Source organism: Lemur catta, chromosome 11 (assembly GCF_020740605.2).
Source record: "Lemur catta isolate mLemCat1 chromosome 11, mLemCat1.pri, whole genome shotgun sequence".
Taxonomy (NCBI): Eukaryota; Metazoa; Chordata; class Mammalia; order Primates; family Lemuridae; genus Lemur; species Lemur catta.
Genome location: NC_059138.1, coordinates 36,374,158 through 36,389,303, shown reverse-complemented (window position 1 = coordinate 36,389,303; position 15,146 = coordinate 36,374,158). Strand labels below are relative to the sequence as shown.

Sequence of the window (15,146 nt, the reverse complement as noted above, 5' to 3'; positions counted from 1 at the left end):
TCAAGTCTCTGGCTACATTATTCTACCTTTGTGTTAAGCCCATTTATAAGGCATCACTCCTGGCTCTGAAATCCTAACACACTTATTGACTCTCCTTGTCATATGGCACGGCCCATCCTCTGCCATCTTGAGCTATGTAAATGTACTAGCTATAGTAAAAACTCCCTGGACCAGGGACCCTAACTAATCCTTTGCTATACTGTCCTTAGCCTGGAACAAGGGTAAGAGTTTTGAAACCAGGTGCACCTGGATTTCAATCCGGGACCACTCTCCCCACCACCACTATCCACCAGGTATATGACTTTGGGCAAATTACTTAACCTTGCTAACGTTTTCCCTCATCTGGAAATTAGGAATGATAATACTTAGGTTGTTTGGAGAGTTAAATGAGATAATGTATATAAAGTGTGAATCACAGAGCAGTAAATAAATGAAATCATAATACAACAACAGCAGTGATAGCATCGAAAGCATACCAAAAATTGTTAAATGAATGTGCAAATAATTAAATAGTTCCTACATCTTTTCTAATACAATTAAAGATAATGTCTTTAGCAGAGGAGGAAATTATTCACAGTATTGCCTTTTAAGCATCCAATATCAATCCCACCTTGAATTTCCTTTCTTTTGTCATAGGCATTACTCTCCAATCTTTTAAGAATGTTTAACTTGCCCTTTAAAGCTATTCTGTATCCTCGATATTTTTCTTTAAGCTATGGAGGGAGTAATAAGGATTCATGTCATGAGGGACATGACCTGCTAACAAATGAAACCAACGTTGTTACAGACACTCTACTCATAAGCCCTGGTTCAGAGCTGTGTTAGCGTTCTCAATACTATCCTGTTTAATTGATAACAGGATAAACATTTATTCAGTGTGTGCTGTGGGTGGGTGCTGCCCCACACAGCTATACTGAATACATGTTAAGTAACAGTTCTTCTGTTTTAGAAAATTATGGGGTTTTTTTGTATTTTCTTATCTAAAAAATGGGAACTAGTTATGGCTTAAGATATAACTACCAATGTTTCTTTACAAAAGTTATCTTTTTGGCCACCATCATAAAGATGCAATATTAAAGACCATGAAGAAGAATCCGGACTTAGGATTGCTTCATTTTGATTCCACCCACCACAGGTGTACGTCTAAGTAGGGACAGTGAAAGTCGCATGCTCTTGCCTCAATTCCAATCAGTAAAAGAGCAAATTCCAAGCCTCCTATTTTCATTCCTTCCCACCAACAGTGCCCAGACAGGAAAGAGATTCCAGGAGCAACTTGGTCATAGAAACCTGGAATGGGTTTCCCTGTTTTCTTTATCTATCCAAATCCTGTCTTTAGAACAGATTTCCATGTGCTTTCTCTCCTTAAAGACCTTTACCTTGACTTATATTTCCTTTGCATATTCCTGTCTGTGGCTGGAGTCACACTCTTGAGAACCTACCTTATATACTTTATTCATTCATTCATTAGCAAATATCCATAAAGCTCCTACTACGTGTCAGGCACACTGTGTTAGGCACTAGTGCAACAATGATGAATGCCATACACATTCCACTCCCTCCTTTATAGCTTAGAGTGTCATGGGGAAGACAGAAAAGTAGATGCTCAATAGACCTATTTTAGGGCCAGGCACAGTGGCTCAGGCCTATAATCTTAGCACTTTGGGAGGCCAAAGTGGGAGGATCACTTGAGGCCAGGAGTTAAAGAACAGCCTGGGCAACATAGCAAGACCTCCATCTCTACAAAAAATTAACAAATTAGCTGGGCGTGGTGGCGTGTGCCTGTAGTCCCAGCTACTAGGGAGGCTGAGGTGGGAGGATCACTTGAAGCCCAGGAATTCTAGGCTGCAGTGAGCTATGATCATAACGCTGCACTCCAGCCTAGGCACCAGAGCGGGACCCTGTCTCTAAAAAACAACATTTTATCTATTTTATCTGATGGTTGCACTGAAAGGGCAAGACTAAACTCTTTCATCACAATTTGGTCCAAGTCACATATATACACCAGGCTCTGTGCCAGAACTGGGATACTAAGAGACAAAACACACTTTTCCCTCAAGTATTTATATAACCTGCAGTTGCAAGATACAACAAACTCTACTGTGATCTGCATCTGTGGGCAAAAGCACTCTTTTCTAGGTATTTTAACCACGATCTCGAGTGTTGCTGTCTGTATTCACTGACGTGCCATCAAATGAAGTCTGCAGAGAGTCAATGAAATACGCACCAAAGGCGCAAGTCCTTGGAGCGGCGTGGCTTCCTCCGCCTCATAGAGATAGAAACGCAAAGGAGCAAAGAAGTACCCAGGGGCTGGTTCGGTGCAGCTGCGGCCAACGATGTGTGGGCGGCACTCACACTGCCCATCCTTGGGTGAGCACCTGAGGGAAAAACAATTCAGCACGAAAAAACGTACAGGGAGGTGAGTGTAAAATGAGGGTGTGGGGGTGCTGGGCTAATGCCCCCCGAGTTTGGACCAATTCTTGGAATGGATCCATCAATAGTCCTGTGGGCGGATGCGGAGCAGCCACGGGCTCAACAACACTGGTCTTGAACACGAATCCAGGCAGCCACTTCTTTCCTCGGTGGCTCTCTGGTTCTGCTTTAAAAACTGGGAAACGAGAGCATTAGGGCCTCACTTTACAGGGTGGCAAAAAGCTGGTGTTTTCGGCAGGTCAAGTCACGTGTGTCCAGGTATCTATCCCAGCAGCTCGTGGGATACCCAGGCAGGAAGATTGTCTACCTCACCCTTGGAAATATCTGAAGTAAAAGAAATCAGTGCAGTTGTGGTTAACACCTCGAGATCTTTGCTTGTCGTGGAATAAAATTCTTCACCTGTGACTATGAGCGTATTAGAATAAAATGTGCTTTTATGTGAAAATAGGGACTATTTCTATAGAATTTCATCACTCACTTTACTGACTTACATGTTAGAATAAGCACCTCCAGTGTCACAGTCACAGGGAGAACATCCGTGGACATGATTTCCCAGGCCCCAGTATCCAACCTGCAGAGAAAAAAAGGGCCAGTTGATTCCAGCTGTAAAGATACTTGGGGCTCTGTGGTGTAATATGATAATCACTACAATGCAATTGCCACAGAGCACATAGCTAAACAACCTGAACAATCACAGAGCAGCCTTCCTTGACTGCACACTTGGTGAATGATCTCCGTGGACTCATCTCCCAGCTCCAGGACTTGAAGTAAAGGGAACAGGCAGGTTGTCCATGTATCGGGTCCAGTGGAAATGCCATGGAATCCACACGATTCCTCTAACAGCATCAGTTTATGCTCAAGCTGGGTCACTGAGTCCTTCCTGGAGAAGTTCTTCTACCAGCCTATCTGCAAGTGCTTTAATAAAACTGATAGGTCCCCTTACCAGAACAATCTCCGGGTATTTTATGTACACAATTCTGAAGAGTTTGGAGGTAGAAAAATCAATCAAGCTGATTTGGAGATATACTAATATCACCATTTAGTAGAGTCATTTGCTTCTAAGAGTCAGTTGTTTGGCACAATGTGAACCCGTCTGAGAGAGTCAGCTCTGTTGTTGAAGACTTTTTCATCACTGCAACATCTTGACCGTTATTCAATGTAAATAGCTGCTGAGATACAAACAGCTATTTTTCAAGTCTGATAACATTTAGCATAGAATGCTCAGAAAAATACTTCCCCTTCAAATCTTCATTTAACTTGCTCTGATAAAATTTAGATTTTAGTCAGCACAAGACTCTTATTTGAAATGGTCTTGTTAAGTATGCATATCCTTTTGTTATCTTGACAAAATTCTATGCTTGATTTTACTCAGAAAGATTTTAAACATTAAACATTGATGTCTTTGGACACAATGAAACAAAGGACTTTTGATTTTTCTCCCAAAACCAAACCTCAGTTTAAGAGAAAAAAAAAAAAAAAAAAAGGCACATAAACTGCTTCCCTCAGGATGTGACTGTGAAAACTCCCTCCAGGCCACGCACAGTCTGCTGTCCTGTTGGCCACCTCAGGCCAGACCCAGGACAGCATCGGATGCACGTGGATCTGGAGCACCTCGTGGGTGCCCGGGCTTAGCTGGGATGGACAGTTCCCCATGGGGCGGCCCCTGCCCAGCTATTTCCCTCCTGCAGGTAAAACTGAGTCTGCATTGCACACATAACAGTTAGCCAGCCAGTGAAAAAAGTCAGCCTGAGCTGAAGGTTTGTCTGGAATTTTCTGACTTGGTATCTTTGTTGATCCTGTGACCAACTATGCACCCTTCTTTGTGTGACAGAGATTGGTGTGGTCAACCTGCCTCTTTTATGTAAAACTATTCCATCCCTGACCTGTCTCACACAGAGCCCCTTCTTCATTTGTCCTTCCTTACTTCTGTTCCCCACCTTCTCTGTCCCAACCTGTTTTTACTAAAATGACTTAAACTATTAGCACAAAACGATGTCCTCATAGGCATATGTTTCTTATTTATCAGCTACATTTCTTCAGACACATCAAGGTCACTGTTCTTTTATTAGGTTAAGTTTTTTTTTGTTTTGTTTTTCCTTTCTAAAATGTCATGGTGGGCTGCCAAGATTGGAGAACAAAGAAGAGAGTTGGGTTTGAGCTCCCCCATTGCATGACATATTTCTTTTGGAGTAAAATGGTTTCATTTTACTAATTTTAGAACATACATGCTCGTGTGTTTAGTGAAGTCTGTGAGAAATCCAAGAGTTTATTTCCCACAGGAATCTGAAATACATTTAAACCTCAGTTGCTGTTTTTTTTTTTTTTTTTTAAAGAGCTCATCCAAAATATTTTTTAAGCAGGGAAAGGTAGGGATTGTGTACAACAGACAGAAGAAAGGCCTCATGGTCTGGTGGGCCAAAAAAGTGGGCAGATGAATGCTCTTCTGTTTTACTGCTTGGCACTTTCAGGAAACAATGGGTAGGCCCATTGACATCTGTGCCTGGGTTGGTTCAGTCCAAATCAGTGCTGTGCTGGTAAATGTTTAATAGCCAGCTCTCTGCAGGGGTCGGGGGAGGCTGACGTTTGCCTATTTCTGTAGTTAAATACTCATACCACAGAAGTATTGAAATACAATAGGACAAGGAAAGAGGTTAACAAGGCCAAGTCTCTTCTATGCAATGGCCACAGAACTCTGCATCACTTTATAAAAGCAAAATTGTAGGCAAATACGTACAGCGCATTCATCGCAGCGTGGTCCAGTGGCATATGACCGGCACAAGCATTGGCCTGTATCCACATCACAGGTCGAGAGTGGCAGACTTCCAAGGGGGTTACAGTTGCAGGCTGAAAGCACAGCATACACAGCTATTCTCATTCTTAATTCCTCCGCTCTTGTCAATTCCCCTAATAGCTCATACCACACAAAAAGCATGGCCACAATAACACAGAACAGCCTGCCCTGCCAGGTTCGTTGTCTGCCTGGCTGCATGATTATGGTACTGCCGATAACCTTGCACAGGAAATCCTGTGTCAGACCCTTCCAGAGCCTGATTTAGTTCTGCTGGATGGCAATTAGGAGGAGACAAGTAAGTAGCAAGTTGTGCAAGCTGGAGTACTGGCACAGTTATCCTGAGTGATGCTGACCAGGTCGTGTGACTCCGGAGCAAGAATTTCTGAGTGTCACAGTTATTATCAACGGCTTCTTTTCTGGCAGATGCATCTATCATTCCCCTTTCTCTTTTCTCTCTTACTACCTTGTTAACTTTTTCTCTTTATTCTCCCCCTCCTTTTTCTCCTCTGAGTCCTGCTTGCATTGTGAAGTCTAAGAAGCTATGCTACTAGAGCAGGGTATTTCCTTCTCCTGCAGGAAAACCAGTGTTCATGGACACAGCTCAAATGTCCATCAACTGATGAGTGAACAAATGAAATGTGATATATCTATGCAATGGAATATTATTCAACAATAAAAAATGAAGTACTGATATAAACTACCACGCAGACGAACCTCTAGAACATTATGTTAATTGAAACACGCCAGTCTCAAAAGACCTTATAGGATTCTATTTGTATGAAATGTCCATAATAGGAAAATCTATAGTGACAGAAAAGTAGAGTAGTGTTTGCCTAGGGCTGGAAGAATGGGATATAGGGAGGTGGTAGCTAAAAGGGTATGGGGTTTAAAATAAAATTAAAAAAAAATAGAATTTATCATCTTAATCATTTTTAAGTATACAGTTCAGTTGTGTTAAGTACATTCACATGTTGTGCAAGCAATCTCTGAAATTCTTTTCATCTTGCACAACTGAAACTGTGCTCATTAAACAATAACTCCCCATTCCTCTTTCCTCCAAGCCCTGGCAACCACCATTCTACTTTCTCTCTCTATGATTTTGACTACTTTAGGTACCTCAAACAAGTGGAATTATATAGCATCTGTCTTTTTGTGACTGGCTTCTTTCACTTAGCATAATATCCTTCAGGGTCATCCATGTTGAAGCATATGTCAGAATTTCCTTCAAGACTGAATAATATCTCATTGTGTATATGGACCACATTTTGCTTATCTAGCACCCATCAGTGGACACTTGGTCACTTCCACTTTTTGGCCATTGTGAATGCTGCTGCTATGGATATGGGTGTACAAATCTCTCTTCAAAACCCTGCTTTCAGTTCTTTGGGGTTTATACCCGGAAGTGGGGTTTCTTTTCTGTGGTGAGAAAAATGTTCTAAAATTGATCGCGGTGATAGTTACAAAACTTTTAATATACTCAAAATCATTGAATTGTATACTTTAAAGGGTTAATTGTATGGTACATGAATTATATCTCAAGAGAGCTGTTACAAACACAAACAAAACAAAATAATGTTAGCCTGTTCTTGGAGGACATCGGGTTAGTCAGCGAACAAGGAAGATGTGTGGAGTGTTGAAAGGTGTGATGGGAAATCGGTTTAACTGTATTATTCATTCTCATGATATTTCATTTTGCCACCAAACCAAGAAGAACATTTTATTACAGAAAGATTCAGCCTGATGCTCTCTAAACATGCAAATAATCCATACTTCCTTACACAGGCAAACATATGGAGCATGATCCTGTGACCAGATGGAATTATTTACTCAGATTCCCTGAGGAATCTGCAGCTCCATGAGGCCCCAAGCAGCTATGAACTTCTGTGATCCTATAGCCAAGGGTCTGCCCATTTGGCCTCAGAAAACTGCTGAGGTTTTTTTTTCTATTTCCCCTCCAGCCTTCCCCTCCCCTTGGCTCTTTAACTTATTTCTTTTCTTTGTCAGACAACACATGGACCAATACTAGGAGGGGTGTGAGAAGAAAGAGAAAAAATAATTAAAAAAATAAAAAGAAAAGAAACCACCACTTGAAAATTGCCTAAGAAGACATCAATCTTGCAGAAATGTATAATACAATTTAATGAATTTGTATGTAGAGTCCTAGTGGGGGCCATTTTTCTAAAGGTTTCACAACTTGGCATTACAATTCTTGACACTTTCCCTGTTTGTTCCAGGGGGAGAAATGTGAACAGCCCCTGCCGGACGTTTATGATAAACTCAGCAAACCAAGGAACAAAGTTCTCCACTAAGTTCCTAAAACTTGTAGAAGTTACTGTATCACTTTTTAAAACCCAAAGGCTGGCAGGGGACTCTTATGTATTTACAATTACCCAATTCTATGGGCTGACAGAGACAACCCCAGCTTTTAAAATGTGTCGTGGTTGGCGGCCCAGCCCCTGTGGACTTACGCTGACAGCCCAGGGGGTCGGAGGCGCTTAAGCCATAGTGGTTGGGCTTGCACTGGTCGCAGTTGGCTCCTTCCACGTTCTCCTTACACAGGCATTGGCCAGCCACAGATCCCACTGCAGGGTCAGAGTGGCTCACACAAATGCCACCAGATACGGTCCCATCAGGGTCACATTCACAAGCTGGGAACACAGACATGTATTGTCTCAGTTAGTTGCAAATCGTGGGAATCCTGAAATATAAGCATAGCATTTTACCCACACTATAACTATCTTACTTTGTTTAAATAATTAAGTATGTTTAAATAATTAGACCAGCTGTTTGGAAATGTATCCCAGATCTCTGGCCTTGGAAAATGTTGAATAATTCCACACATCTATATCTTAAAAGACTTTCAAATGATTCAAAAGTCAGAGGACCAGAGGAAGACTTCTATTATGAAAACTGGATGTTAGGAATAGAATGATTCTTTTGGGGATGACGAAATGTTTTGGAACGAGATAGAGGTGGTGGTTGCATGACATTGTGCCAGTGAATTGTTCATTTTAAAATGGTTAATTTTGGTATAAATTTCACCTAAAAATAGATTGAACAAAAGAAAACAACTCTAAAGGTGAAAATAAGGCTAAGAGACAAGAGTGGGATGTTGTAATGACATATTTGTATCATTACAAGGGATGTGAGAAAGAAAGAGAAATCACAGAAAATGTCTACCAAAGCTCTGAAACATAGTTAAAAGGGAAGTCTTTCCTTCTCTACCACAGAAAAACATGTCACCAGGAAAAGTGACATTCTTTTTGATTCTTCCTGGAAGGAACACCTGTAAGAAAGAAAGGGAGGGAACAATAAGAGGTATTCATGTCCTTGTTCTCTTTTTGGAAATCTGCTGCTGGGATAAAAGCTTGGGTGAAGAGATTCTGAAAAATGGAATGAACAGTCACCTGTAGCAGAGGAGCAACAAAAGTAGCAACCCCATTTTTTTTAAAAGTAGAAATGTGAACATCTCAAGGAAGGTATGTCATATGAAAAAGAATGCTGATAGTATGACTAATTCCAGAGGGTAGGACAAGGACTAGAGTGTAGAAGTCACAACAAGTAGCAAGTGATTGAGGATGAGGAAGAACTCTGTAACAGTGAGGGCTGCCCAATACGGCAGTGAGCCCCTCATCATTGGAGGTATCCGGTAGACGCTGAAATGGCACTTGTGGCTTTGGCATAGAGGACAAGTGTGCTCGTGGGCATTAGATGGCCACCCGGGTCTCTTGTACCTTTGTGTCCTGTGTTTCCAAGGGATTCTGCTTTTAAGAAATGCAATAAACATAAAAAATTAATATCCTGATTCTAAGGAACAATCATGTTCACATTTATACACGTTTGCTTTGGATTACTAAAAAAACTCTCAAGTCTATGTCAATATAACAGCCATTTAGGTTAGCGAGTTTAGTGGAAAAAATCCAGTCTAACCAGTTGTTTGGAGTCACGGAAGCAAACAGGCTTAGCTGTCTGACAGAATCTTTCAAGTTTCAATTGCTTGTTACTGGTTTGTGACTGGTGATAAAATCTTACTATGGAAAAACAGCATTGGATTCTGTTTAGTTTAGAAAAACCACAATTTTCTTTTAATTAAATCCAGTTGCTTCTAGAAAGAAGGGAATAAGCTGGATTCATTTTAGAAGCTGCCAAAAGGAAAAAGCTTAGCTTTATTTTGGAGATATTCCAAAGGATCAGTATTGAGTCCCAGAGTATAATTTAATTATGCACAGAAGTATCCTCTGGGAAAGGGATGTGAGAGGGTAGATAGTAACTTTACTTGGAAATAAGTAAAAGTAAACTTACGTAAGGCCTTCAGAAGTCCAATAAAACCTGTGTCACAGCCTTTAGAAGTCCAATAAAACCTCTTGCTGTCACATAATTTAGTTCCAGCCAACTTTATTATCAGTGGTTGAGTCTACCAAATCTTTGTTTTTCTGTATCAAATTTAACTGTGTTAATTGTAGAAAACCCCAAATTAGTCAACTCTTATGCCTGGAATCTGTTTATGTAAATATTTAGGTTTAAACAAGGACAACTTAGGGACAATTTATATGAGAATGCTAGTCAATCTTCTTAATACACATCATCTGTATACAGAGACATAAACACGTGCTTAGGTAACCTGGAGGAAACTGGGGAGTCTGGTGACCAGAGTTTGTTGTAAGCTCCTCATCTGCCTTTTATGGAAAAATTCCTTGTTTACAAAGAATGACTTTTTTTTCTTTTTTTAATCTTCTTTTGTTTTTGTTTTTTTCTCTTTTTTTTTATTTTCTAGAATGACTTCTTAATTTCATATCAGGTGTACAAGTTTTCTTTCCTTGGTTTCTTTCAAAAGCACTGTCAACTTAATACTAAGTTGTTCTTAAGGAAAAAGACTGGCTGATTTGTTCAAAATATTTGGTTTATTATTTCAAAATCTCTTTCCAGATTCCTAGATTATCTGTTTCAAAACACCATGTTTTCCTGACTCTACCCAAGAGAGCAATTTCAACTTCTTTTGTAAATTCAGAGCTTTTAAAACAATAAAAGGTGTTGGCCAATGAGTGGTGGCTTATGCCTGTAATTTTAACACTTTGGGAGGCGGAGGTGGGAGGATGGCTTGAGGCAAGGGGTTGAAGAGCAGCCTGAGCAAAATATCAAGACCCTGTCTCTACAAAAAATAAATAAAAAAAAAAAATTATCTGGGCATGGTAGCATGTATCTATAGTTCCACCTACTGGGGAGACCAAGGCCCAGGAATCTGAGATTGCAGTGAGCTATGATCGCACCACTGCACTCCAGCCTGGGCAACAGAGCAAGATCCTGTCTCTAACAAACAAACAAATAAACAAAAACAACCAAAAAAGAACAGAAGGTGTGTATGATTACAGATTCTGGTAAAAATTGGAAGACAGGAAATTGCTCTAAAGAAACATATTTTCTGAGAATACAGTTCTTAATATCAATTTTGAACAAGTCATGTAAGATAAATTTTATGAAATGAGATATCCACTAAATAATCTGAGCAAAAACACCTCATTGATGCTTTTTCTATATTGTGATCATTTAAAGTTTGGAATCCAGGACACTGAATGTATTCAGATGGTTACTGAATTACTTTTGTATAAGACTTCATTTTGTGTGTCATGATTATATGAAATTTGAAGTTACGTTTTTTTATAGCAGACACCCTCCCACTCCACCTTAACATTACATTGATGATACAGCCTAAGAGGCCGGATCCTGGTACAGGGAGGAGCAGTCCTCCATGGCTGCTGGGTGCCGACTGTGAAAGGCCCTGCCTGATCTTTCCCCAGGCCATTTCTCAGGGTTGTCTTTGCAGCAAGCAACCTTGAGACATGAGGTAGCATCTTCCCCCAGACAAAAAGCAGGCTGGCTTCCACTTGCTATAAAGCAATCAACGAACCCTCCAAGCTCAGTGTTCTCCAACTGTGATGTAAAATCACTAAGTGTGCAGTATCCACATGGTATACGTTGTGTTGCCTCCTATGGGACTTGGGGACATGGGAACCCAGGACAATACAATGATCTTGTTGCTTGGTATGCCATATGTTATAAAGTCTTTTATTTTTGGCCCAGGAGTTTCACATCTTCTGCCAGTATCCATGAAACAATAACAGGCTAACGTCTTAGTTTTGCAAGTAGAATACAATCTCAGACCCAGTTACTGACTCTGGGTATTTGAAATTAGATTGGAGTATTTATCTGGGCAATAATGTACAGCAGTGATAGGATGAGAGTGAGCTAGCAAGATGCCCAAGGCACAAAATTTAAGAAGGGACTCACTCTCAGGTTGGTGCAAGTGGCAAGTGTCAGCTTTGCACTTCCATGACCCTGAAAGTGAATGAGTCCTTAAATCGTGGGACCCAAGGATTTTCCTCGCCTCACTCTAGTCCCAGTCCTGCATGGAAATGCAAATTAAGCCAATGAGATACCATTTCATTGACAAAAATGAAAACGTAATAAAACCAAAATTAGCAAAAATTGAAGTTTGAGAAAACCAAGTGTTAGCAAGGATATAGAGCCACAGGAACTCTCAAACACTATTGGTGTGAGTGGTAATCAGCATGCCCACTTAGGGAACAATTCAGTATTATCTAATCAGTTTAAAGAAATCCATACCCCATGGCCTAGAAATTATTCTCCTAGGTATGTCTCTTAGGGACAGTTTTTGCACATGTGCCCTAAGGTCACATATATAAGAATGTTTATTGTAGCATCAGAAGAAAAATAGACAAATAAATTTTGTCATGTTTATAGAAAGGAATTCTATATAGAAATTTAAGTGGAAGAATTAGGGCTACCTGATATGGAAAAATCTCAAAAATATAAAGTTGCATGAAATACCCAAGTTGCTGAAGGATATATACAACATGTATCATTTATCTGAAGTTTGAAAACATGCCAACATATAATGTTTTGAATAAAAACATATGTGAAAGTGTAAAAACAAGCACAGTAATGATAAATACCTAATACACGAGAGCTTTTACCTCTAGCAAAGAGAGTAGGGACAGAGGTACACCGGCTACATCAACAGTGCCTGTCTTACTTTGTTAAAGAAAGTCCTAAGATATTAAGTTTGAACAAAGCTGGTGGTGGATATAAGGGTGTTTATCATATTGTTCTCTATTATTTTGTATACGGTTAGAATATTTCATTTTTAAAAGTTGAGATTAAAGGTAAAAGATTTTTAAAGGTTGATTGATTGATTGTAAGGTAAATACGTCCCCTCACTCAAATGTGTTAGCCAATCTCACTACTTTAATCACTTCTCTGGGCTGACTTCCAGGATACTCAGGATGTCCGTGGCATCCTGGTGGAATCCAGAACGATTTCCCGATTCCCCCGCATCAGCCCCTCCTGCCACACTAGCGGGATGGACGTGGAGGATGTGGATCAGCTGGTCTGCGGGAAGAGCTCTGACAGCGGAAGAGTTTGCAATCCCCCACTCCCCCGGGAAGTTTGGAGGTGCTGTTAAGCAATCCCCCACTCCCCCGGGAAGTTTGGAGGTGCTGTTAAGCAATCCCCCACTCCCCCGGGAAGTTTGGAGGTGCTGTTAAGCAGCGCGGGCTGGCGGCTGAGGGAGACCCAGCTGTGACAGCGGACAGGGTCGCGGCGGGACTTACGGACGCACGCGTAGGGATGGGAGACGGCCCTGCGGGGGTCCCTGTAGAAGAGCGGCCTGCAGCGGTCGCAGTGCTGGCCCTCGGTGTGGTGCCTGCAGTCCTCGCACACGCCCCCGCTGCGGCCGCCGCTCGCCAGGTACGCGGCCATGTCGAAGTGACAGCGGTCGGAGTGGCCGTTACAGCTACACGCTGCGAGAGGAGAGGAGAGTCACCGAGAGCTGTGCCCCGGCCTCAGGGCCGCTGGCCACGGACCTGCTCGTCCTCCGCCACCTCCCGCCGCTCTGTGTACACGCACCAAGTACACAGAGGGTCTTTTTAGCGCCTTGAGTCTGCTCGTGTGTTTTATATAAAATGTGTTCCTGAAACGTTTAATAGGTAGTTTTTAAAAATCCAGTGGACAACAACAAAAAACCATTTAGGTGCTCTAGAAGCCGTAGAGTGCAGTATTTATGGTAGGGTCTCGTAATAAAGAATACTTCTACCGACCTATGCTTTGTCAGAATTTACTGCAATATTCTGCATGCTCTGAGATTCTCAGATAAGATGTCAGAGCTGAGGCCACCCGGCCTCTCTCCTTCCATAGGGCAGAAGAGCAGCAAGAGCTGCAGGTCACTCTTCTCTCATCTGGGGTCAGCCAGAGGACTGAGGGGGAGGCAGTCTGTCTGGAGACATTTGTTTGTCTTCATGGTAACGTCTGCTCTATGTCTATGCTCTTTGTCTTGTTGGTTTTTTCCCAGCAAGGGCCAGGCTGCATCTTGCTTGGTCTCCTTTACTGTGACTCTCACAGATGGGGTTTTTCATTAGAGCTCTTCTAGAGACCTTTCATTCCCTTAAATCCTATTTTTCCCAAGACTGGGAAGAATAACAAGTTTGCTTGGAAGTTCATCAAAAATTCAGAGGCAGCAAACATATTACTCAAAATGAAAACATCTTGTTCACCTAAATATTTAATTTAAAAATACAATAGCCTGTCAAACTCAATCCTGGACCTTATTTCTAGTATTATCCTACAGATGGGTTTAAGGTCGTGTTTGTGGAATGTGTGGTTATTCAGGAAGGCGGCAGAGATTTCTGCACCAAATCTAGTGTTCACCAAATTCTTGGAGTTGCACGGTCCCCATTGCCATTGCCATTCCATGGCTCTGTCCCTCTTCTTGCAGGGTGCCACGCAACATTCATACCGCTTCATTCTTAAAATGAAAGTTAATTTGTGGTGTGAGAATTTGAGAAGTTGGTGATTCCCCCATGTGAGAGATATCAGGGTATCACACTAGGAAGCGGTGGAGTTGGGCGCCATAGCTTCACTACTTTGGTGCCTGCAGCCCCACAAAAATGCATTAAGTGTTCTTTGAGATAAGTTTACACTCAGTTTATGCAGAGAACTTATTTTCACCCACGTCTGCAAGTGTTGTCCTGCTGTCCTGCAGCTGGCCTCCAAGGAGCGTCCTGGAAGAAGTCCTTGCATCTCTCACAGTTTGGACCATCTGTATTGTGCTGACAGACACACCGACCATGGACCTGCATTGTGCAGTAAGGAAAAAGAGAATTCAAAGAGGGCTTATCTTTGAAGATGTTGGGGTTCTTCAAATGGAAAATGAAATACCAGGGCCACGGGGCCTCTCTCATTCTTAGTTTCCCATGTGTAAGTTACAATACCAACCTTGATTATCTTCTATTATTTACTTAACTAGCTTTTAAATTTTTAAAAGTTTGATATATTCAGTGACAACATATTTTTTTGGCATTTCTGAATTCTAGTTCCAGGGCAGCACATTGCAGCCCTTGGTAAAATGAGGGACAGGATGGGGTGGGGGGGTTTGTGTGGGTGGGGGGTGTCAGGGGTGGTTTAGGAACATACGGGAAAACAGGTAGTTAGAGAGGGGAAGGAAGCTGAAGAAAGGCATGTGATTCTTTTGGATTCTCACAAAATGCTCTAAATGGCCCACATTCAAAGAGAGAAGCTCTATGTCCAGTGAAAGGCTGTGGAGTGGGAAGGTCCAATAGCCTCAACACCAAGCCTTATATCATTACACCTAATAAGTAGTTTAAATTTTTTTAGTAGACACATCTTGGGGCTCTGCATAAAAATACAATTCTTCTACTACACTAATCTTTTAAGGCTATTCCTCAAAATGAGAGAGATCTATAGTATTAAAACACAGACATTCATAGTGTAAAAATGTTACTTGGATTGACCATTTTTACAATATCAGATATCGCTGAAACACCTTAGCATTGACCACAGGACCTCGCACACAATGGGCCTTCAGTAAATTTTTGCAAGAGAATGAATGTGG

At 41.4% G+C, this 15,146-nt stretch overlaps 1 protein-coding gene across 2 annotated transcripts in view; it reads right to left on the bottom strand.

The window, feature by feature from the left end:
- LAMB4 (laminin subunit beta 4) overlaps positions 1 to 15,146 on the bottom strand; it is a 95,098-nt gene that overhangs the window by 56,715 nt on the left and 23,237 nt on the right. For both annotated transcript variants that reach the window (XM_045565432.1, XM_045565433.1), the window contains exons 9-14: positions 14,247 to 14,367; positions 12,850 to 13,038; positions 7,690 to 7,869; positions 5,165 to 5,274; positions 2,922 to 3,001; positions 2,225 to 2,375 (exon numbers count right to left, since the gene is read on the bottom strand). In XM_045565432.1, coding sequence (XP_045421388.1) covers positions 2,225 to 2,375; positions 2,922 to 3,001; positions 5,165 to 5,274; positions 7,690 to 7,869; positions 12,850 to 13,038; positions 14,247 to 14,367 — 831 coding nt within the window. The remainder of the gene's footprint in view (positions 1 to 2,224; positions 2,376 to 2,921; positions 3,002 to 5,164; positions 5,275 to 7,689; positions 7,870 to 12,849; positions 13,039 to 14,246; positions 14,368 to 15,146) is intronic.